At 45.3% G+C, this 25,230-nt stretch overlaps 1 protein-coding gene across 1 annotated transcript in view; it reads left to right on the top strand.

Annotated features, from left to right (window-relative positions):
- Positions 1 to 22,285, top strand: part of LOC121580663 (cilia- and flagella-associated protein 57-like) — a 31,205-nt gene extending 8,920 nt beyond the window's left edge. Inside the window, exons 7-23 of the mRNA XM_041895640.2 lie at positions 2,293 to 2,432; positions 3,062 to 3,227; positions 4,971 to 5,084; positions 5,254 to 5,466; positions 5,899 to 6,072; positions 7,920 to 8,081; positions 10,760 to 10,915; positions 13,228 to 13,321; positions 13,666 to 13,856; positions 14,334 to 14,507; positions 15,598 to 15,756; positions 17,745 to 17,888; positions 18,180 to 18,296; positions 19,519 to 19,653; positions 20,391 to 20,534; positions 20,929 to 21,058; positions 21,461 to 22,285. Of these exons, the coding sequence (XP_041751574.2) occupies positions 2,293 to 2,432; positions 3,062 to 3,227; positions 4,971 to 5,084; positions 5,254 to 5,466; positions 5,899 to 6,072; positions 7,920 to 8,081; positions 10,760 to 10,915; positions 13,228 to 13,321; positions 13,666 to 13,856; positions 14,334 to 14,507; positions 15,598 to 15,756; positions 17,745 to 17,888; positions 18,180 to 18,296; positions 19,519 to 19,653; positions 20,391 to 20,534; positions 20,929 to 21,058; positions 21,461 to 21,639 (2,592 nt within the window). The 3' untranslated portion in view covers positions 21,640 to 22,285. The remainder of the gene's footprint in view (positions 1 to 2,292; positions 2,433 to 3,061; positions 3,228 to 4,970; positions 5,085 to 5,253; positions 5,467 to 5,898; positions 6,073 to 7,919; positions 8,082 to 10,759; positions 10,916 to 13,227; positions 13,322 to 13,665; positions 13,857 to 14,333; positions 14,508 to 15,597; positions 15,757 to 17,744; positions 17,889 to 18,179; positions 18,297 to 19,518; positions 19,654 to 20,390; positions 20,535 to 20,928; positions 21,059 to 21,460) is intronic.
- Positions 22,286 to 25,230: the final 2,945 nt, after the last annotated feature.

Below are 25,230 nucleotides of genomic sequence, written 5' to 3'. Positions count from 1 at the left end.
AGGAGCGGAGTTAGTAGGTACTGGCCGAGGGGTAGTGCGGCAGCAAGCAGGCAGGTTCGGTGGCAGTCCTCTCCCCACTCCCTGATCACCCCGGTCACCCAGTCGAGCTGAGGGTTGTGCCGGGCGGAGCCATGGGTAACCCAGGATGAGGGGTTGGCCTGGAGAGGGGAGCAGGTGAAACTGGATAGTTTCTTGATGGTTTCCGGACAGACCCATCGAGACCGGGGCCGTGACATGAGTGACCGATCCGAGTAAGTGTCCGTCCAGTGCCCGGGCAGGAATAGGAGGTGTCAAACGGAGGTTCTCCAGTCCCAGTTGGCGTGCCAGCTTGATGTCCATTATGTTGGCTTCGGCGCCAGAATCCACCAGAGCGGCCAGGGTGTGAGTTGAGTCAGAGAGGCGGAGGTGAACTTGCAGCAGGGGTTTGCGGTCGGAGGACTGGATGGTCATTGAACTCAACCGGACTCCCCCTATGCCCGGTGAGCTTCGGCCCTTTAAAGGGCAGGTTACCACACGATGTCCATCACCTCCACAATAGAGGCAGAGGTTTGAGGTGAAGCGTCGCTGGCGCTCTGCAGGAGTGAGAGAGGCTCGCCCAATCTCCATAGGCTCAGACTGATCAAGCTGACCTGGGTGAGTGGCAGTAGATGACAGGAGCCCAGTCGGATCTCTCCGAATGCCGGTAGTAGGTGGACCTTGGCGCCCCCTCTCACGACGACGGGTCTGTATCCTTCTGTCGATCCTGACAGTCAGTGCGATGGCTTCATCAAGAGTGGAAGGCAGTTCATGGGAGACCAACTGCGTCCTTGATATAGTCAGCCAAACTATGGAAGAAACGCGTCCACCAACGATGGTGTGTTCCAAGAACTTCGTCTAGCCAGGGTTCGGAAGTCGATGGAATGGTCTGCGACTGTACGTCTGCCTTGTCGAATACTGAACAGTTCACGAGACGCCTCTGCGGTTGGTGAATCCAGGTCAAACACCTTCAGCATCTCCTCAGCAAACAGGTCGAAGGTTGCACATGCGGGGGTTTGACGTTCGAACTCTGCTGTTCCCCAGAGTCGAGCTCGGCCCGTCAGGTGAGTGATGGCATACCCAACTTTAGCCCCCTCCGTGGCGAAGGTCCTTGGCTGCAAGGAGAACTGAAGTCGGCAGCTAGTCAGGAATGGCCGGACCTGGGTTGAATCGCCGTTGAACCGCTCGGGGTTTCCAATCTTGGGTTCCGGAGCAGCGGCTGCAAAGACCGGGGCAGGTAACTCGGGGGCAGGGCTGGTGGGCAGACTGGCTGGGGTCAGGTTGGTGAGGAGTTGAATGATCATGGCGAGTTGTTGTTGCTGCTGCTGGAACTGCTGCTCATGCTCATCGGTTTCCATGTCGGGGAAAGTGTGCGCTGAGTCCATAATGGTCAGATCGTACTGTCACGGTTCAGACAGACGACCAGAGGACCACAAGTGCGTCACACCAGAAAGTTTATTAAACTTAAGGGAAAAGGGAAGTAGGGAGTGAATGAAGGCTCCAGGGGTAACAGGGATCCCCGTCCAATGTGCTGGGTCTGTGCCCCCCAGTGGCAGCGATGCGTCCTATGAAGCCGGTGGTGGGTGGTCCAGAAGTCCTGGGGGGGGGAGACACAGACACAACAGGGCGGAATGAAACAAGGCAGCAGTACAGTTCAAGGGAAATCCAAAATACGTAGTAGCAAGGCAGAAGGCTGGTCAGAGTTACCGGGATTGAAGAGTAGTCAGGAGTCGTAATGGCAGAAGCAGGTCTGGATCTCCTGGGGCAGACGAGTATCCAAAAAATCAGGCAGGTCCGGGGGTCACAAAACCAGGGTGAGCCAGAAGCGCGAGCAAACAGGTTCCGGGAGTGAGCTTTGCAGACGATCTGACACCGGAGAGCTGAAAGACAGGGCCTTAAATACTGGGAGAGGTAGTGGGTAATGCAGCGCAGCTGGCAGAGTAATTAGAGCAGAGCAGAGCAGGGACAGGTGGAGCTAGTTAGGCTGAGTAGAGAGAGTGGTGAGCAGAGTGGAAGAAAATTAAGGTGGTAACCCGGTGGAGTGAGAGGCTCATGACAACTAGGTGAAGTATATTTACCATATTGGTTTCCCATTAGACAATCCTTGCACCCGTAGTGTGCACTTGTGCACTCCTCCCAGTGCATTTCAAATAATTGGATTGGTGCTTGAAAGTAAGTTAACAAGTGCACACTTTGGGCAGAAGAGTATAGAATTGGGACGTTGAAAGGCTTGTGTGCCTCTTGCACTAACCTCCATTTCTCTGTGTTGTCCACCAGGGGGAGCAAGCCCACTTTGAGTTCCTGTCCCACTCGTTTCACTCCAACATCATCACAGGCCTGTCCATCTGCATCCGCAAGCCCCTCATCGCAACATGCTCCCTGGACCACTCCGTACGCATCTGGAACTTTGAGACCAAGTAAGAAATTATCTCTTTGCTTTTCAATGGGAAAAATGTAAATGGGAATTTTCAGTTCACTTCCTGAACTGACTGAATTGAAATGGAATCAACCCCAACTGTGTTCTCCATTAGTGTACGTCTGTTGTCTCTAGGTTATATATTTCAGCGCTTTTCATTCCATTCTATTCATACTGTGGGACGAAACCTGAGAACAGGGTGACCTCATGTCCCGGATTTTGCGGGACAGTCCCGCATTTTGGCCCATTGTCCCGCGTCCCGCAACCAAACAGTCATGTCCCGCATTTTATCAACAAATTAAAACACCACTAATATACAGATTTTTTTAAACAAATGTATATTCATGTAGGCTACACTCTTGTTGTCCCACATTTGAGTATTTTAAATGTGGTCACCCGACTTGAGAAACCTACGCTCAATTCAAACTTTAGTGAAAATCTCCTATTGGCTCCAAAGCATGATTTGCACAAAATGGATTTGCACAAAATTGATTTACACAAAATTGATTTGCACGAAATTGATTTGCACAAAAAGTACTTACTTACTCCTCCTGGAGCATAGCCCATCAACAACAGCTTTATGCTAATGCTGTATTATATATAAGAATATTTTCCTCTTGCCTGTGTCAGTGTGCTGGAGCTACATAAGGAGTTCCAGGAGGAGGCCTTCAGCGTAGCCCTGCACCCCTCTGGTCTCTTCATCCTGGTGGGCTTCTCCGACAAGCTGCGCCTCATGAACCTGCTCATCGACGATGTTAGGACCTTCAAGGAGTTCACTGTCAGGGGCTGCAGAGAGGTGGGGGAAGGAGTGTGTGGAGGGGTGTGTGGTGGGGTGTGTGGAGGGTGGGGAGCGGTGTGTGGTGGGGTGTGTGGAGGGGTGGGGAGCGGTGTGTGGTGGGGTGTGTGGTGGGGTGTGTGGTGGGGTGGGGAGCGGTGTGTGGAGGGGTGGGGAGCGGTGTGTGGTGGGGTGTGTGGTGGGGTGTGTGGTGGGGTGTGGTGGGGTGTGTGGAGGGGTGTGTGGTGGGGTTTGTGGTGGGGTGTGTGGTGGGGTGTGGTGGGGTGTGTGGAGGGGTGTGTGGTGGGGTGTGTGGTGGGGTGGGGAGCGGTGTGTGGAGGGGTGTGTGGAGGGGTGTGTGGAGCGGTGTGTGGAGGGGTGTGTGGTGGGGTGTGTGGTGGGGTGTGTGGAGGGGTGGGGAGGGGTGTGTGGGGGGGTGGGGAGCGGTGTGTGGAGGGGTGTGTGGAGGGGTGTGTGGAGCGGTGTGTGGAGCGGTGTGTGGATGGGTGTGTGGAGGGGTGTGTGGAGGGGTGTGTGGTGGGGTGTGTGGTGGGGTGGGGAGCGGTGTGTGGAGGGGTGTGTGGAGGGGTGTGTGGAGGGGTGTGTGGTGGGGTGTGTGGAGGGGTGTGTGGTGGGGTGTATGGAGGGGTGTGTGGTGGGGTGTGTGGAGGGGTGTGTGGAGGGGTGTGTGGAGGGGTGTGTGGAGGGGTGTGTGGTGGGGTGTGTGGAGGGGTGTGTGGTGGGGTGTGTGGAGGGGTGTATGGAGGGGTGTGTGGTGGGGTGTGTGGAGGGGTGTGTGGTGGGGTGTGTGGAGGGGTGTGTGGAGGGGTGTGTGGTGGGGTGTGTGGAGGGGTGTGTGGAGGGGTGTGTGGTGGGGTGTGTGGTGGGGGTGTGTGGAGCGGTGTGTGGAGGGGTGTGTGGAGGGGTGTGTGGAGGGGTGTGTGGTGGGGTGTGTGGAGGGGGTGTGTGGTGGGGTGTGTGGAGGGGTGTGTGGAGGGGGGTGTGTGGTGGGGTGTATGGAGGGTGTGTGGTGGGGTGTGTGGTGGGGTGTGTGGTGGGGGTGTGTGGAGCGGTGTGTGGAGGGGGTGTGTGGTGGGGTGTGTGGAGGGGGTGTGTGGAGGGGTGTGTGGTGGGGTGTATGGAGGGGTGTGTGGTGGGGTGTGTGGTGGGGTGGGGAGCGGTGTGTGGAGGGGTGTGTGGAGGGGTGTGTGGTGGGGTGTGTGGTGGGGTGGGGAGCGGTGTGTGGAGGGGGTGTGTGGAGGGGTGTGTGGTGAAGTGTGTGGTGGGGTGGGGGAGCGGTGTGTGGAGGGGTGTGTGGAGGGGTGTGTGGTGGGGTGTGTGGTGGGGTGAGGAGCGGTGTGTGGAGGGGTGTGTGGAGGGTGTGTGGAGGGGGTGTGGTGGGGTGTGTGGAGGGGTGTGTGGAGGGGTGTGTGGAGGGGTGTGTGGTGGGGTGTGTGGAGGAGTGTGTGGTGGGGTGTGGAGGGGGTGTGTGGTGGGGTGTGTGGAGGGGTGTGTGGTGGGGTGTGTGGAGGAGTGTGTGGTGGGGTGTGGAGGGGTGTGTGGAGGGGTGTATGGAGGGGTGTGTGGAGGGGTGTGTGGAGGGGTGTGTGGTGGGGTGTGTGTGTGTGTGTGTTACAAGGACTCAGTGTCAAAATAAACTTCACTATAGATACTGTCAGACAAATTAAATGAATGAATATTGTATTGCTGTCAATGGAATTATAAAGCTTGTCTTGTTGCTTGTATCTCTTTCTCTCTTCACAGTGTGCTTTCAGCCATGGGGGACACATGTTTGCTGCTGTCAACGGAAACGTCATCCACATCTACTCCTCCACTACATTTGACAACCTCTTAAATCTGAAGGGCCACAATGGAAAGGTGTGTTGTTACCTGAGCAGGAAAAGCTGTGGTCCTATAGTCACCAAACATAACTTCCCCCAGAGACTATGTCTGAAACCCAGCTGACTGTCGCTACTACACCTCTGTGTTGTCTGACTTGTTATTGTGTATAAATGATATCAAACTAAGTTACCGGTTTGTCTGTCAGGTGCGGGCCATCGTGTGGAGCACGGACGACAGTCGCCTGGTGTCGTGCGGGATGGACGGGGCCGTGTACGAGTGGAACACGCTGAACAGCAAGCGCGAGTCGGAGAGCGTTCTGAAGTCCTGCAGCTACACTGGCGTCACCATCTCGCCTGATGCCAAGACTATCTTCGCCGTGGGGACAGACTGTACCCTGAAGGAGATCCAAGAATGTCAGGTGGGATTGAGGTTATACCCTCAGCTCAGGGTGGTTCCCTAGATAAGATCAGTTAAAACACTTTGTGCAAGAACTTGAGTCAAGTCTACAAAACTTAGTTTAGGAACTCTGTTCGTAACAAATTGTAGTTTTGGGAATAGAAAACTGCATTTAGATTGAATGTTTCATCCACAGAGATCCATTTCTATGGTTTCATGGATGAGAAAATGTGCAGAATGTCGGCCCAGTTTCACCTTGCGTCCTCTTCTCCCTCTGCCTTGCCACTATAAGGAGAGGAAGCCCCTAGTGGGAGTGACGTGGTGCTTTGTACTAGCCTGATCCCAGATCTGTTTGTGCTGTCTTGCCAACTATGGTCATAGGAGTTGATGAGACAGCACAACCTTATCTGGGGCCGGGCTTGTGCTTTGTACCAATGTGGCAAACTGTTCTCAGATCCTTAGGGAGGTGGCAGCGGACGACGTGGCCTACACCACCATCGCTATGTCCCGCTCGGGACGGATGCTCTTCGCAGGGACCTCCATTGGGACCGTCAGGGCCATCAAGTACCCTCTATCCACACAGAAAGACTGGATCGAGTACCAGGCCCACTCAGGGGCTGTCACCAGGGTGGGTGTGTGATGTTTTGCCCAATCCCAGAACATTCAATTGTGGCGTACCTGCAAGATCTGTTTGTGCTGACTCCTTTGGTCATTGCCATGTAAACGACGACTACCATAGGATTTGACGATACAGCACAAACAGATCTGGGAAAGTCCAAATCTTGCAGATCAGTTGATGCTTGATCTATGATATCTCGGGCCAGACTTCATTTGAAGTGAAAGCAAATCAAATCAACGCAACTGTATGGACATTTATCACGCTCTCATTTCTGCTCTCATTTCCCCAGTGGATTTCCCCCATCATGTACATGTAGCTGCCAAAATAAAGGAAACACTTGAGTAAATGAGGGATACAAAGTATATTGAAAGCAGGTGCTTCCACACAGGTGTGGTTCCTGAGTTATTTAAGCAATTAACATCCCATCATGCTTAGGGTCATGTATAAACATTTCCAGTTTGCCCATTATTTGGAATACCATGGCTAGAAGAAGAGATCTCAGTGACTTCCAAAGAGGAGTCTCAAAGGAGCATAGAGGGTTTAAAGGGTGTGTGTGTGTCTGTGTGTGTGTGTGTGTGTGTGTGTGTGTGTGTGTGTGTGTCTGTGTCTGTGTCTGTGTCTGTGTCTGTGTCTGTGTCTGTGTGTGTGTGTGTGTGGCTCAGTCACCAGATCTCAACCCAACTGAACACTTATGGGAGATTCTGGAACGGTGCCTGAGATAGCGTTTTCCACCACCATCAACAAAACACCAAATTATGGAATTTCCCGTGGGAGAATGATGTCGCATCCCTCCAATAGAGTTCCAGACACTTGTAGAATCCATGCCAAGGTGCATTGAAACTATTCTGGCTCGTGGTGGCCCAACGCCCTACTAAGACACTTTATGTTGGTGTTTCCTTTATTTATTATGGCAGTTACCGGTACATTGTACAGTAAAGTCTACTGAATGAACCAATCTAAATAATGATGATCACGTTGGTCTTGTTCACTAATGAGAAAATGTTTCATAATGGAGTGAAACAGGGAGGTACCACCTGAACTCTTCCGATAAGAACACCAATTTCCATTTTTCCTTGCAAAACATTTTTGCTATGATGTGCCCTACTGAACACAACCTAGGACCGTGTCCATTAGTTTTAAAACGTTTCGCAATGGGAAAGCGAAAAATAAGCATTTCTTTTCCAGGTAGTCATTTCCTGTTTCAGTCCGTTTTCCTTCCATTTGGTGCCTAATCAACATCTATCTCTCTGACCTTTTCCCAGTCTATTCCCACTCCCTTCACTCCTCCTCTGCTGGTTTCCTTGTCTCCCCCCCCATTCCGTCTCTCCACCATGGGTGCCCGGGCCTTCAGCTGCTCTGCCCCCAGGCTCTGGAATACACCCCCCACACACATACAACATTCAGACACAGTCATCTCATTCAAAAACCTAATAAAAACACACCTCTTCAAGGATGCCTGTAACCTATAGTCTGTGTTGTATGATTGACTCTGTTCTACCCCCCCTTCTGTGCATTCTCAGTATCCCTATGTATCCCTATGTGTTCCCCCAACCCACACCCTTACCCTAAACTGGGTCCGTATCCTATTCCCAACCCTACCCCCTACCCCCTAGACCTAAACCCTTACCCTAAACCGGGTTTGTATGCTATTCCCAACCCCTCCATCCTCTTTTTATCTGTCCTGTTTCGTCTGGTCCTTTGATTTACATTTTACTTTGATTGATGTAATTGATTTTCTATACTGCACTTGGCTTTATGTAGGCCTACTGTTAATATAAGATCTCCTTGAGTACCCTGACAGGCGTCCACCAAATAAAATGTATTATTATAATTATTATTACCCTGTCCCTACTCAGATGGTGATCACGTTTGACGACCAGTACCTGCTGACGGTGTCTGAGGACGGCTGTCTGCTCATCTGGAAGATCATAGACAAGGAGGGCCGCAGCCTGAAGAGAGACAAGGAGATCACCTACGCTGAGGAGATCCTCATCACCAAGTCAGACCTGGAGGAGAAGGTGCTGGTCATGACGGAGTAGCTGTTGATTATGGAGAAAAGAGAGAGAGAGAGAGAGAAAATAGAGTTAAAACATGAGACACTTGCATGTCTTTTGAGTTAAATCTGGTTTGCCCATTGCTACTAATGCTTTGAGTTACATGCCTGCAGTAGGACTATGTAAATGGTTATCTTGATCGTAGTCTGTAGGTTGTTGCTCTTGATCATTCATTGCCTTCCTACTCTCTGTCCCCCCCAATAAACTCTACTCTGTTATATTCTACTCTGTTCTATTCTACTGTTCTATTCTACTCTGTTCTATTCTACTGTTCTATTCTACTCTGTTCTATTCTACTCTGTTCTATTCTACTGTTCTATTCTACTGTTCTATTCTACTCTGTTCTATTTTACTGTTCTATTCTACTGTTCTATTCTACTCTGTTCTATTCTACTGTTCTATTCTACTGTTCTATTCTACTGTTCTATTCTACTCTGTTCTATTCTACTCTGTTCTATTCTACTCTGTTCTATTCTACTGTTCTATTCTACTGTTCTATTCTACTGTTCTATTCTACTGTTCTATTCTACTCTGTTCTATTCTACTGTTCTATTCTACTGTTCTATTCTACTCTGTTCTATTCTACTCGGTTCTATTCTACTGTTCTATTCTACTGTTCTATTCTACTGTTCTATTCTACTCTGTTCTATTCTACTGTTCTATTCTACTCTGTTCTATTCTACTGTTCTATTCTACTCTGTTCTGTTCTATTCTACTCTGTTCTATTCTACTCTGTTCTATTCTACTGTTCTATTCTACTGTTCTATTCTACTGTGTTCTATTCTACTGTTCTATTCTACTGTGTTCTATTCTACTGTTCTATTCTACTCTGTTCTATTCTACTCTGTTCTATTCTACTCTGTTCTATTCTACTGTTCTATTCTACTGTTCTATTCTACTCTGTTCTATTATACTGTGTTCTATTCTACTGTGTTCTATTCTACTGTTCTATTCTACTCTGTTCTATTCTACTCTGTTCTATTCTACTGTGTTCTATTCTACTGTTCTATTCTACTCTGTTCTATTCTACTGTTCTATTCTACTGTGTTCTATTCTACTGTTCTATTCTACTGTGTTCTATTCTACTGTTCTATTCTACTCTGTTCTATTCTACTCTGTTCTATTCTACTCTGTTCTATTCTACTGTTCTATTCTACTGTTCTATTCTACTCTGTTCTATTATACTGTGTTCTATTCTACTGTGTTCTATTCTACTGTTCTATTCTACTCTGTTCTATTCTACTGTGTTCTATTCTACTGTTCTATTCTACTCTGTTCTATTCTACTGTTCTATTCTACTCTGTTCTATTCTACTGTTCTATTCTACTGTTCTATTCTACTGTTCTATTCTACTCTGTTCTATTCTACCCTGTTCTATTCTACTCTGTTCTATTCTACTGTTCTATTCTACTGTTCTATTCTACCCTGGTCTATTCTACTCTGTTCTATTCTACTCTGTTATATTCTACTGTTCTATTCTACTGTTCTATTCTACTGTTCTATTCTACTGTGTTCTATTCTACTGTTCTATTCTACTCTGTTCTATTCTACTGTTCTATTCTACTCTGTTCTATTCTACTGTTCTATTCTACTGTTCTATTCTACTGTTCTATTCTACTCTGTTATATTCTACTGTTCTATTCTACTCTGTTCTATTCTACTGTTCTATTCTACTCTGTTCTATTCTACTCTGTTCTATTCTACTGTTCTATTCTACTGTTCTATTCTACTCTGTTCTATTCTACTCTGTTCTATTCTACTGTTCTATTCTACTGTTCTATTCTACTCTGTTCTATTCTACTCTGTTCTATTCTACTCTGTTCTATTCTACTGTTCTATTCTACTGTTCTATTCTACTCTGTTCTATTCTACTGTGTTCTATTCTACTCTGTTCTATTCTACTCTGTTCTATTCTACTATGTTCTATTCTACTGTTCTATTCTACTCTTCTATTCTACTCTGTTCTATTCTACTGTTCTATTCTACTCTGTTCTATTCTACTGTTCTATTCTACTGTTCTATTCTACTGTTCTATTCTACTGTGTTCTATTCTACTGTTCTATTCTACTCTGTTCTATTCTACTGTTCTATTCTACTGTTCTATTCTACTCTGTTCTATTCTACTCTGTTCTATTCTACTGTTCTATTCTACTGTTCTATTCTACTATGTTCTATTCTACTGTTCTATTCTACTGTTCTATTCTACTCTGTTCTATTCTACTGTTCTATTCTACTGTTCTATTCTACTCTGTTCTATTCTACTGTTCTATTCTACTGTGTTCTATTCTACTGTTCTATTCTACTGTTCTATTCTACTCTGTTCTATTCTACTCTGTTCTATTCTACTGTGTTCTATTCTACTGTTCTATTCTACTCTGTTCTATTCTACTGTTCTATTCTACTCTGTTCTATTCTACTGTTCTATTCTACTCTGTTCTATTCTACTGTTCTATTCTACTGTTCTATTCTACTCTGTTCTATTCTACTGTTCTATTCTACTCTGTTCTATTCTACTGTTCTATTCTACTGTTCTATTCTACTCTGTTCTATTCTATTGTTCTATTCTACTCTGTTCTATTCTACTGTTCTATTCTACTGTTCTATTCTACTCTATTCTATTCTACTTTATTCTATTGTAACAGAACCAGATCATGATGGAGCTGAATACCCGTGTGGAGGAGCTGAAGATGGAGAATGAGTACCAGCTGCGTCTGAAGGACATGAACTACAACGAGAAAATCAAGGACCTCTCAGAGAAGTTTGTCCAAGAGATCGAATCCCTCAAGACCAAAAACCAGGTACAACTGACTCACACAGTGTCAGTTTGTTGCTTGACCCATAGTTGCGGGCTGTGGTACAGGTTTCTGGGACAAACTATCACTGGGATATGCTGTGGCTAGAGCGCTGTGTTGCACACGCATTGCAGCAATTGTTCTACAGTAGCACGGCACAGACTAACCTTTTAGAGTCTGCACCTGCTTACTGATGAGGCTTGATACTGTATGGACCTGCTTACTGATGAGGCTTGATACTGTATGGACCTGCTTACTGTTGAGGCTTGATACTGTATGGACCTGCTTACTGTTGAGGCTTGATACTGTTGAGGCTTGATACTGTTGAGGCTTGATACTGTATGGACCTGCTTACTGATGAGGCTTGATACTGTCTGCACCTGCTTACTGTTGAGGCTTGATACTGTCTGCACCTGCTTACTGTTGAGGCTTGATACTGTCTGCACCTGCTTACTGTTGAGGCTTGATACTGTTGAGGCTTGATACTGTTGAGGCTTGATACTGTTGAGGCTTGATACTGTTGAGGCTTGATACTGTTGAGGCTTGATACTGTTGAGGCTTGATACTGTTGAGGCTTGATACTGTATGCACCTGCTTACTGTTGAGGCTTGATACTGTTGAGGCTTGATACTGTTGAGGCTTGATACTGTTGAGGCTTGATACTGTTGAGGCTTGATACTGTTGAGGCTTGATACTGTTGAGGCTTGATACTGTTGAGGCTTGATACTGTATGCACCTGCTTACTGTTGAGGCTTGATACTGTTGAGGCTTGATACTGTATGCACCTGCTTACTGTTGAGGCTTGATACTGTTGAGGCTTGATACCGTATGCACCTGCTTACTGTTGAGGCTTGATACTGTTGAGGCTTGATACCGTATGCACCTGCTTACTGTTGAGGCTTGATACTGTTGAGGCTTGATACTGTATGCACCTGCTTACTGTTGAGGCTTGATACTGTTGAGGCTTGATACTGTATGCACCTGCTTACTGTTGAGGCTTGATACTGTTGAGGCTTGATACTGTTGAGGCTTGATACTGTTGAGGCTTGATACTGTTGAGGCTTGATACTGTATGCACCTGCTTACTGTTGAGGCTTGATACTGTTGAGGCTTGATACCGTATGCACCTGCTTACTGTTGAGGCTTGATACTGTTGAGGCTTGATACTGTCTGCACCTGCTTACTGTTGAGACTTGATACTGTTGAGGCTTGATACTGTATGCACCTGCTTACTGTTGAGGCTTGATACTGTTGAGGCTTGATACTGTTGAGGCTTGATACTGTATGCACCTGCTTACTGTTGAGGCTTGATACTGTTGAGGCTTGATACCGTATGCACCTGCTTACTGTTGAGGCTTGATACTGTTGAGGCTTGATACTGTCTGCACCTGCTTACTGTTGAGGCTTGATACTGTTGAGGCTTGATACTGTATGCACCTGCTTACTGTTGAGGCTTGATACTGTTGAGGCTTGATACTGTTGAGGCTTGATACTGTTGAGGCTTGATACTGTTGAGGCTTGATACTGTCTGCACCTGAGAGTGTAGTGAACATGGGGACTAAACCCAAACATGCTGATATCCAGATAAAATACAACTATTGAATCGAGGCTGGTGAACTGCACTACATTTAAATAGGTTTTTTAATACTGTTCACTGGGCCTTGAAACGGGCCTAGAAACTTACCTGAACTCTATTAGGCCTAATGCAGGAAACTGTTTGTGAGCACTATACTACAGTGGAGAGTGAATTTGAGTTGAAGGTGAATAGGTTTTTAGCAGGCTACTCGAAGAACAGATATCTGTTTTCCTGTGAGTGAAGAAGCTAGACGAGCGCATTGTGCAGACTATATCTCCTATATGAAAGCAGATATTTGTTCTTCAATGTAGTCTGCTAAAAGCAGATTCAATCTCAACTATTGCTTATTTCTCACAAACAAACATTACTGTTTACTCTAATGCAGCACCTGATATGGGACAAATGTGCAGATGTTTGTATGTCAACACTCAATACATTTTCCTTTGAGAGAACACTTCATTCAGGGTCATGGTCCATCCGCTGTGCTTATATAGACATGCATATTCATAGCCTATATGTGTATATGTTTATATACATATTTAGTTGCAGACCTGGCTACAAATACTATTTGAAATCATTTCGAATACTCTTATCTGGGCTTGACTGAGCTTCCCTGTTTTAATAGAACCAGTAGAAAAAGTCAAATAAATGACAAACCCGCCCACCTGGCCCTCCAGACAGCCTAAAGCAAACACTAATTGATCAAGATAATTGAACCCAGGTCTGATCTGTTGTGTTGCAGGTCCTGAAAACGGAGAAGGAGAAGCAGGAGTTGTCCCACCTGGAGGTCATGGGGGAGGTCGTGGAGAAACACTCGAGAGAACAGCAGGATTTCGGTGAGAGAGGAGGAAAAGATCTACGCAATCACACTTGAATGCAATTTCTTAAAAGAAACTTGAATCTAAAAAATATTCTGAAACCGTATGACCTTACCTGAATGTAACCTCTTAATAGTTTACAACAGAACTCATTTAACAGAATATTAAGAGTCAAGTTTTGTATTCAATAACCCCGCTGGGCCCCTTATTTTACTGCAACATTTGCACACTCATAAACGCACACCCTCCACGAGTAGTGGGTTTGATTCCCGCATGGGCCACACCATAAGGTGTAAACTGTAGGCTGTTTAAGGTAAAGGCGTCTGTTAGAGGAACATATCATCATCTTCTTCATTCCCCAGAGTCGACCAGTAACCAGAAGCTGATGCTGGAGTACGAGAAGTACCAGGAGCTTCAGCTCAAGTCGCAGCGCATGCAGGAGGGCTACGAGCGGCAGCTGCAGGCCATGGAGGACAGCAAGGGCCGCGCCCTGGAGGAGCTCACCCTCTTCTACGAGGCCAAGCTCCAGGAGAAGATGCTCATGCTGGGCCAGGTGAGGGCGGATGAGGGGGTAGGGGGTAGGGACTGGGGGGTCTGGGGGTGGGCGGAGGGCTCTAGGGGGTACCCTGGGGGAGCTCACCCTCTTCTACCAGGCCGAGCTCCATCACAAACACAACTGTCATCAACAATACTACTCTAGAAAAGAGGAAACTCAGGGCTTGGGATTGTTGACCAATCACGTCCACGTTGTCATGCTGCATCATACAGTTGGTACTGTGGCTGTTTGGATATTTCAACTACGGCGGGTAAAGCGGAACACACTACGGTAGGCTATAGCGAATATAACACACCTACATCAAACCACACCCCCAAAACAGCTCTCGCTCATGGCTTCTTGCATTTCTTAATGAGCAGGCGGAAAAGCCATGTTCAGCCCCTCTTTAAGCCTATCATTTTTGTGGATCTGAGTTCTGATTATGGACGTGTATGTGTGTGCGTGTGCATGGATGCTTGTGTGTGTGTGTCTCAGTGTCAGGATGAGTCCAGGCAGCAGGTGAGGGAGTTTGAGGAGTCCAAGAAGCAGATGGAGGAGGACGGAGACCGGGAGATCCAGGACATTCGCATCAAGTATGAGAGGAAGCTACGGGAAGAGAAAGAGGTCAACCTGCGCCTGAAGGGAGAGACGGGCATCATGAGGAAAAAGGTGAATGCAAAATAAACAGTCATCTTCACTCTTTCGTTCCCCAGTCGTATAATAACCTTAATCCACTCATCATGTAAAAACCAGAACACAAAAAAACAGTGAACACAATGACTTCTCCAGTCCTCTAATGTCTTTGATGAAATACAGTATGTTATAGCTTCCACATACAGTATGTTATAGCTTCCACATACAGTATGTTATAGCTTCCCCATACAGTATGTTATAGCTTCCCCATACAGTATGTTATAGCTTCCACATACAGTATGTTATAGCTTCCACATACAGTATGTTATAGCTTCCACATACAGTATGTTATAGCTTCCACATACAGTATGTTATAGCTTCCACATACAGTATGTTATAGCTTCCACATACAGTATGTTATAGCTTCCACATACAGTATGTTATAGCTTCCACATACAGTATGTTATAGCTTCCACATACAGTATGTTATAGCTTCCACATACAGTATAGGCTGCTACAATATATTCTATCTATGAAATATCTATTCTATAATCTATAGAATCTCCACTTCTCATTCACACCCTTTGAAGCATGTCTTATTCTCTCTCCGGTCCCCCTCTCTGTCTTCTCTCCTCTCTGTCTTCTCTCTCCGGTCCCCGTCTCTGTCTTCTGCCCTCTCTGTCTTCTCTCTCCGGTCCCCCTCTCTGTCTTCTCTCTCCGGTCCCCCTCTCTGTCTTCTCTCTCTGGTCCCCCGTCTCTGTCTTCTCCCTTCTCTGTCTTCTCTCTCCGGTCCCCGTCTCTGTCTTCTCCCCTCTCTGTCTTCTCTCTCCGGTCCCCGTCTCTGTCTTCTCCCCTCTCTGTCTTCTCTCTCCGGTCCCCCGTCTCTGTCTTCTCTCCTCTCTGTCTTCTCTCTCCGGTCCCCGTCTCTGTCTTCTCTCTCCGGTCCCCCTCTCTGTCTTCTCTCTCCGGTCCCCCTCTCTGTCTTCTCTCTCCGGTCCCCCTCTCTGTCTTCTCTCTCCGGTCCCCGTCTCTGTCTTCTCCCTTCTCTGTCTTCTCTCTCTGGTCCCCGTCTCTGTCTTCTCTCTCCGGTCCCCCTCTCTGTCTTCTCCCCTCTCTGGCATGACAGTTCAGCAGCCTGCAGAAGGACATAGACGAGCGCAATGTGGAGATTGAGAAGCTGAGGGTGGAGCAGCAGAAGCTGCGGGGGGTCATCAAGTCCCTGGAGAAGGACATCCTGGGCCTGAAGAAAGAGATCCAAGAGAGGGACGAGACCATCCAGGATAAGGTGGGTGGTGGGTGGCTGCAGGGGGGATGGGGTGGGAACAGGGACTAAAGGTCCCTAGGCTATGGGAGGGTTAGAATAGCACATTGTGGGCCTGAAGAAGGAGATCCAGGAGAGAGACGAGACCATCCAAGTCAAAGTGGGGATGGACAAGGTCATGTTCATTAGGCACCAAACAGAAGAAATGGGACTGAGACAGGGAAAAAAGAAATGTAACAAGAAATGTTGTTTTTTGTTTTCCCTTTGAAAACATTTTTTAACAGAAAAACTAAACATGACCTAGGACACGTTCTGTATAGGGGGCTATTGTGTATTGGATTTATTGGGTCCCCCTTCTAACACCAGTTATTGGTAGGGAGACGAGACACAGACTATGTTAGCTTCTTCTTCTGGAACATCTTTACTGAAATACAACTGAAAATGTTGTAAATAATTCTTCTTTCATAACCCATTAAGGTCCTCACCTTAAAGGCACCTAATGTACAGAGTATCAACATCCTGAGACATTTGTAAATCTGTTTTTTTAGGGGGGTGCAATTGCCCTAATGGCTCTGAAATTTGCAACCTGGGTTCAGCCATAAGGTTTTATCTGGCACAGAGTGTTCAAATTATTTCAATTTCAATAGAAAAGTACAGACATTTAATGATTAAATAAAGAGAATACCCTTCTTTCTAATCACATCATCCAAAATATTAATTGATGTTCATCACACATTTGTTAAAACAATAGTTTCCTAAAATGACAAATACACTACACTGAGTGGACAAAACATTAGGAACACCTGCTCTTTCCATGACATAGACTGACCAGGTGAATCCAGGTGAAAGCTATGATCCCTTATTGATGTCATTTGTTAAATCCACTTCAATCGGTGTAGATGAAGGGGAGGAGACAAGTTAAAGAAGGAGTTTTAAGCCTTGAGACAATTGAGACATGGATTATGTATGTGTGTATGGTAGTAGGTGCCAGGCACACCGGTTTGTGTCAAGAACTGCAACGCTGCTGGGGTTTTCACGCTCAACAGTTTCCCATGTCTATCAAGAATGTTCCACTACCCAAAGGACATCCAGCCAACTTGACACAACTGTGGGAAACATTGGAGTCAACATGGGCCAGAATCCCTGTGGAACGCTTTCGACACCTTGCAGAGTCGTTGCCCCGATGAATTGAGGCTGTTCTGAGGGCAAAGTGGGGAGGGGGTGGGGGGGGGGGGGCAACTCAATACTGTATTCGGAAAGTGTTCCTAATGTTTGGTAAACTCAGTGTATATCTTATGGATAACTAGCAACATTGCTAAAGCTTAGCTCTGGATGAGTAAACTGATATATTTTTATAGTCTCTGACACCCAAAGGCAGTAAACTACTTGCTAGTTATCAAATAAAATAAAATGTGGTAAGTTTGTAATTTTAGTGAAATACTCCTTCCATTGAGGTTTTCCTATTGATATAGAACAAGACAAACAGTCTCTCCTAAGGGCCTAAAACATGATCTAAGGCCCCTGTATTTAGTAGTTTGGACCATTCTTCAGAAAAAGTAGTGAAAAAAAATCCAAGTAATTAAAAAGAGGACCAGAACATATGATATGAATAATGAAGGACGTAGGACTGTAAGGTTCTATCTTCAAATTGTATAGTTTTGAGATAATGGGTATTTTTCAAGTCCAGATCTCAGAACTGTTTTGTGATGTCTTCTTCTTTTTGACTCAATAAGTATATCAACTGACAACCCAGCATTGTGTGATTGGATTGCAGATAGGACCTTTAAGCACCAAGTTAAAAGGTGTTTGCCCAGATGGACCTTTCAGATTTTTCATTTTTTCATCGTAAATGTACTTATCTCACATGTAAAGGACAGCCTAAATGTGAATAACTAATTTTTGACCAAAATGTCAGATATAACTACTACAGGTCACAAACTGTAGCTATTGGTACAACAGAGAAACGTTTTGGGTTATAAAAGAGGTAACAAAACTCCTTTCCCCCTTTGCAGGAGAAGAGAATCTATGACCTGAAGAAGAAGAACCAGGAGCTGGAGAAGTTCAAGTTTGTCCTGGACTACAAGATCAAAGAACTGAAGAAACAGATTGAGCCCAGAGAGAACGACATCAAGGAGATGAAGGAGCAGATTCAAGAGGTGAGAGAAAGCTAGATATGGTTTTAGATGGTCTCAGGGGTCCTTTGTTGCTCAGTTGGTAGAGTATGGCGCAGTATTCTTTAACCCGTCTCCTCCCCTTCATCTACACTGATTGAAGTGGATTTAACAGGTGACATCAATAAAGGATCATCGCTTTCACCTGGATTCACCTGGTCAGTCTATGTCATGGAAAGAGCAGGTGTTCCTAATGTTTTGTACACTCAGTGTATAAGTGGCATGTATTGTAGCACTCATTGAGATTGACTGACCAATGGATGCTCTCTTTGTTAGATGGAGGGCGAGCTGGACCAGGTCCACAAGAAGAACACTCAACTGGAGCTGAACATCACTGAGCTGAGGCTCAAACTGAAAGCCACCGATAAGGAGATGCACAAGGATATGCAGAGGGTGAGAGAGACTGGAGGACGCCTGTCTGCTTTACATGAGAATCAGAGAGGTTTGGGGGAATTATGGGGCGAGCGAGAGAAGGCTCAAACTAAATCTAAAACACTGTACATAGCAGAGAATCTTAAAGAGACATGGACAGTGACCACCTATTCTAAATGGACCCCTAGCCCCTACTGCATATGCACTTGTACACTATGCATGTCTTTAACTGCTATGTACTGTATATTATCACAAGGTTTAATGGAAGAGATAGTTAGAGCAGGTGTCTCCAAAATGTAGATCCCCAGCTACCAGCCCACCTATGAGGAGCTCACCAATCTGTGTTCCATCGCAAACTGTCATAAACATAAAACTCCCGGCTACTATCCAATCAATGCCACATTGACATTATCCCACCCCTGGTTAGACATGTAACACAGTATCTGCCAATTAATTTCCAGCAATATTGCCCCTATCTGTCTGGTGCAAATGCGCGCTTCAGGCCATATGTAGCCAGTTAGCTGTCTTGTTTGTAGACAGAATGAATTTCCCCCAAAATCCTTCTCAGTTAAATGTAAACTGCAAAGTAGGCTTTTCTGACAGAACTATATCATGATTATTTGTATTTTGCTAACTCTGCCATGACATGTGCTGCAGCAGTAGGCCTAACAGCAGACACATCGCTAGACCGAAACATTCCTCTCCTGCTAGACACACAATTAAAGGGGAAATACACTCATAAATCTAAATGATATTTTTTCCAGACTGAAGAAATGGTCTTCTGATGTGATTTAAGCGTTGACATGGACTCAGAACATCCATTTCCCTTTTTTCTCTATGAATAATTGTAATATTGAGAATAAAAAACTGAAAAACAGAATTCGGGAAAGTACTAAAAATTATTTTATGGGGCCTGTCATGCAAAATACGGTTTATTAACCATTATATTACCAGGTATATTGACGGAAAACGCATATCTTGTACACCAAGCTCCCGGGGAAGAGTTGCAGGGTAGAGAAGGAAAGAATGGGCCTATTTGAAAGCTATAAAAAATTTTTTGCCCGCAACGTTTCATTTTTAAAAAGTAGCTTCTCATGCTAGAAAAGGTTGGAGACCTCTGGCTTAGAGTATATAGGCCTAGTTGAAAGACAGCCCAATGATGTACATAAACAAAGTATATGAATATGTCTGTCTATGATAATTACAGAAACCATCATGGTGTACCCTTGCTCTCTTCACCCAGGTGAGGGACGTGGAGGCCCTGGTACGCAGGTTCAAGACAGACCTCCATAACTGCGTAGGCTTCATCCAGGAGCCCAAGAAACTCAAGGATAGTATCCGAGAGCTGTACGACCGCTACGTCCAGCAGAGTGATGTGGTGAGATGGCTATACATACCAGTGGTGAGATGGCTATACATACCAGTGGTGAGATGGCTATACATACCAGTGGTGAGATGGCTATACATACCAGTGGTGAGATGGCTATACATACCAGTGGTGAGATGGCTATACATACCAGTGGTGAGATGGCTATACATACCAGTGGTGAGATGGCTATACATACCAGTGGTGAGATGGCTATACATACCAGTGGTGAGATGGCTATACATACCAGTGGACGCACACACACACACACACACATACATATAATACACACACACACATACATACACATACATACATACACACTAAAAAGGATCTGTGTGGAAGGTTATGGCAGGACGATCACACACACACGCATACATTACATTTACATTTTAGTCATTTAGCAGACGCTCTTATCCAGAGCGACTTACAGTTAGTGAGTGCATACATTTTCATACTGGCCCCCCCGTGGGAAACGAACCCACAACCCTGGCGTTGCAAGCGCCATGCTCTACCAACTGAGTTACAGGGGAATACATACACACACACACTCAAGTGCTGCTCCACATGCTGGCTCACAGACACACACTTAACACAGATTAGTTGGATGCATTTCTAAACAGTTTTTCATTTAGTACCACTTTAAGGGTATGGATTACCAGTTAGCTTCCGGCATAAATATTCAGGAAACACAAAAAACACACCTGCTAGTAAAATGAATGTGTGTGTGTGTGTGTGTGTGTGTTGAGGTGGACATAGTGGGTGTGGACGCAGACATCCAGAGAGAGTACAGTCGTCAGAGGGAGCACCTGGAGAGGGACGTGGCGTCTCTGAAGAGGAAGCTGGCCAAAGACACAGAGGTCCACCGGACAGACAACGTCAAGATCATGAAGGTGGGAGGGAGAGACGCTCGTCAACACCAACCGAAGCCCTGTGGGCAAAATGGGTTGAAAAGCCATCTGGCTGAGGAGACAATGCTTCAATGTGAAAACCAGGGTTGTGTTCAGTAGGGCACATTGTAGCAAAACATTTTGCAACAGATAACGAAAATCTGTTCTTATTGGATAAATGTAGGTTGTACTTACCCGTTTCAAAAGGTTTCCCCCCTTGACTGAGTTTTCAACCAGAATATTATGACGTCCACTACCCAATTTTGAGAGTTGGGAATTTAACTTCCATTATATGTGGTTTATTCACATTCCATATTCCACTAATTAAATTCCACTGATATTTCAAAATCCTAAATTCAGTTTAGCACTGATGTTCCGTTTCATGTGTCTTTTACAGGAGAACGTGTCTCTGATAAAGGAGATCAATGATCTGAGGCGGGACCTGCGTCTGGTGAGGACTCAGGTCCACGACTATAAGAGCCAAATGGGCATCAACAAAAAGAAACTGAGCTCCTCAGACCTCACCGGTGACTGGACCCCCACACACAACAATATCTGATATTCACTAAAACCCAGATAACAGTTTGACCTGAGAGTTGATCTGTTTCTACTTGTTTTATCAGTTCATCCTGCGTTCACATGTCTAACCTTTATTTGACCTTTTTGTTCTGTCTTCAATAATGAAATCCTTTTTGGAAAAAACATTCTGCAAACGCTTAGCTAGTAAATTTGTCCTCTGTTCATCTTCAATAGTTTTGAGTGCGTTGTTGTTTCTATGTAGTGATGGAACAACTTCCCATGCATTCTAAAATGATCAAATCAATTAATCAATTAATCAATTAACGTTAATGCAAGAAAAAGCATGATATGACCCTCTTGACCTCTCGGTGTCACCGTAGTGTAAACCTGTGACCTCTGTGTCCCCATAGCGCTGACCTCCGTGGAGTTGAAGGGGGGGAGCCTGGTGGCGAGGCTCAACTTCGAGGAGGAGGCAGAGCGTATTATCCAGCTGCAGCGCGTGGAGATCCAGAGGCTGAAGATGCAGGGCCAGGGCCACTCCCTAAGGCCCCCCTCTAGCAGCACCAAGCTGCCCGTACTCACCACTTGATCCTGGGGGAGAGGAGGACCCGTACTCACCACTTGATCCTGGGGGAGAGGAGGAGGAGGGTGGGAGGGGTTGTGATGGTTACCTGAGTTAAGAGTTATTGGTTAAAAGCTAAAAGTTATTGGTTCTCTTTAAAATATTTTAGCAGAGTTTGATTGAGCTTGCCTGGCACAATGGAGTAGAACAGACCTAAAAGTGCAAATCCAGCATTCCAGGTTGGCTCAATCAAACGCTGAGCGAAAAAGAAATACTATTTGAACCCAGGTCTGATTAGGATCCAGAATGGACTCAGTTTTAATGGAATTGACCCCACCTTGGTGGACATGAGCTGTAAATGTGGCATATACCCAATGAACTACATACAGGTAGAGAGACATGTACTGATTATACATGGTGGTAGTTAAGCTGAGGGCACCTAGCCTGGTCCCAGATCTGTTTGTGCTGATTTCCATGACAATGACCATAGGAGTTGGCTATACAGCACAAACTGATATTGGACCAGGCTAGAAGCCACCTGCAAACAACAGGGCCAGGGATTGATCAGGTGGTCTGTCCACAATATCTATCACAGAGCCACATTTACATTTTAATCATTAAGCAGACGCTCTTATCCAGAGCGACTTAGTTAGTGAGTGCATACATTTTTTCATACTGGTCCCCCGTGGGAAACGAACCCACAACCCTGGCGTTGCAAGCGCCATGCTCTACAAACTGAGCTACACGGGACTACACACTGAGTGAAGCATCAAAACACTCAATTTCAATGGTCAAATACGAGCAGAGTGTATTGTTATTATACAGTCAGGCAATAAGAAGCTATTTGTGTTGTAAATAAAGATTTTAACATTTTCCTGAAATATGTGTTTGGGTGTTTGTTTTATATTACACGTCATGTGTCGTGGGCGCGGCAGGAGTTGACTGTAGAATAAAATAAGGCTCTCAAATATGTAACAGTATTCCACCTAGTTATTTTGGATACTTTCTTCTGAAGAACAAAACTTTCAACATTTCAAGAAATAAAATTGCAACTTTGCTTCTAACCACTAAAATATACACAAATAAATCAGGATGTTAAAGGAAATGGTATTTGTTGGTAGTATAAATAAATACGCTTCAATGTAAATTCATGAGACAAGTATGAAATGTGCTGCACAATTTTTAACAATTATTATTATTATTATTAGTAGTAGTAGTTGTAGTTATATGTGTATACCGTCTGAAGTGAGTATAGAGAACATGATTACCAGTAATAACATATGATTCATACATACATCATTTTACAAAGTTAGAACCATAGAGATCCTATTAAATTACTAGAGGGGCTATAAACCCTCAAAGTTTCAGAATGGGTTGGGAGAAATCCAAACCAGTCTAATTGGAATGAATGGCAGTAGAGTTATAGGTGATGTATTTCCTGCTTTTACTTATGCAGGAAAATAAAAGTAAGGCATGTGATTATATCAGAAATTGCGTAATAGAATTGTTGTCAACCTAAAATATAGTCATAGAATTATAAATACAGTTTATATGGGTTTTATACGAATTTTCTGTATAAATAGCCTCTAAAATATATGTAAACAGACCATAAATGTAAAATATATATATAGAGTGCTATTATACGATACAATATCAGTACTTGTTGCATTTACAACTTGTCTAAGTCCATCATCAACAGATTTCAGCCAGTGTATGGCTGTGGATTGACTGCATTGTTTGAATGGAATGTTGGCATATTGGCAGTTAATTTGAATAGATGATGGATTCATTCTTCTAAAACTGTCTATCTAGCTAACAAACATACAGTGCAGATACAATTATTTTAATTAATTATTTTACACAATATCTTATCACAGCACTGGCAAACCATGGTTGACCAACTCCCTGACCTTTATCCCATCATGGCCATTCTAATTCTATCGTAGAATTCTGTCTTTCATTTCATTAACAAACAAGTTTGTTTTATCTCAGAGCTCTCCTTTCGGAAGACTTTTCCATCCGCCTGCTTTTTCCAGCTCAGCTTGACGTCTTGAGACATCCCCTTCTCCATCATGTTCTCCTTATTTTATTTTCTCTCGTGATTACGATCTTGTCTCATCGCTGCAACTCCCCAATGGACTCAGGAGAGGGGCGAAGGTCGAGTCATGCGTCCTCCGAAACATGACACGCCAAACCCGCTCGCTTAACCCGGAAGCCAGCTTCACCAATGTGTTGGAGGAAACACCGTTCAACTGAAGACCGAGTTCAGCCTGCAGGGGCAGGCACCCGGCCCGCCACAAGGAGTCACTAGAGCGCGATGAGCCAGGTAAAGCCCAGCCTGCCAAACCCTCCCCTACCCTGTACCGCCCTATGGGACTCCTGGTCACAGCTGGTAATGACACAGCGAACCCCAGGCTGTAGTGACGCAGCAACACTGCGATGCAGTGCCTTAGGCCGCTGCGCCACTCAGGAGGCCCCACCACGTTCTCCTTAATCTAAAGAACAGAAGAAGTATTCAGTTCCTGAATGCTGTCCCTTACGAAAATGTATATGACAATTTTTACGGGAAAGTCCATACATATATACAGTGGGGAAAAAAAGTATTTAGTCAGCCACCAATTGTGCAAGTTCTCCCACTTAAAAAGATGAGAGAGGCCTGTAATTTTCATCATAGGTACACGTCAACTATGACAGACAAAATGAGAAAAAAAATTCCAGAAAATCACATTGTAGGATTTTTAATGAATTTATTGGCATATGATGGTGGAAAATAAGTATTTGGTCAATAACAAAAGTTTCTCAATACTTTGTTATATACCCTTTGTTGGCAATGACACAGGTCAAACGTTTTCTGTAAGTCTTCACAAGGTTTTCACACACTGTTGCTGGTATTTTGGCCCATTCCTCCATGCAGATCTCCTCTAGAGCAGTGATGTTTTGGGGCTGTCGCTGGGCAACACAGACTTTCAACTCCCTCCAAAGATTTTCTATGGGGTTGAGATCTGGAGACTGGCTAGGCCACTCCAGGACCTTGAAATGCTTCTTACGAAGCCACTCCTTCGTTGCCCGGGCGGTGTGTTTGGGATCATTGTCATGCTGAAAGACCCAGCCACGTTTCATCTTCAATGCCCTTGCTGATGGAAGGAGGGTTTCACTCAAAATCTCACGATACATGGCCCCATTCATTCTTTCCTTTACACGGATCAGTCGTCCTGGTCCCTTTGCAGAAAAACAGCCCCAAAGCATGATGTTTCCAACCCCATGCTTCACAGTAGGTATGGTGTTCTTTGGATGCAACTCAGCATTCTTTGTCCTCCAAACATGACGAGTTGAGTTTTTACCAAAAAGTTATATTTTGGTTTCATCTGACCATATGACATTCTCCCAATCCTCTTCTGGATCATCCAAATGCACTTCAGACGGGCCTGGACATGTACTGGCTTAAGCAGGGGGACACGTCTCGCACTGCAGGATTTGAGTCCCTGGCGCGTAGTGTGTTACTGATGGTAGGCTTTGTTACTTTGGTCCCAGCTCTCTGCAGGTCATTCACTAGGTCCCCCCGTGTGGTTCTGGGATTTTTGCTCACCGTTCTTGTGATCATTTTGACCCCACGGGGTG

This window comes from Coregonus clupeaformis, chromosome 14, assembly GCF_020615455.1.
Source record: "Coregonus clupeaformis isolate EN_2021a chromosome 14, ASM2061545v1, whole genome shotgun sequence".
NCBI lineage: Eukaryota > Metazoa > Chordata > Actinopteri > Salmoniformes > Salmonidae > Coregonus > Coregonus clupeaformis.
Note: the sequence above shows the minus strand (reverse complement) of the source record. Positions and strands in the feature narration are given on the sequence as shown.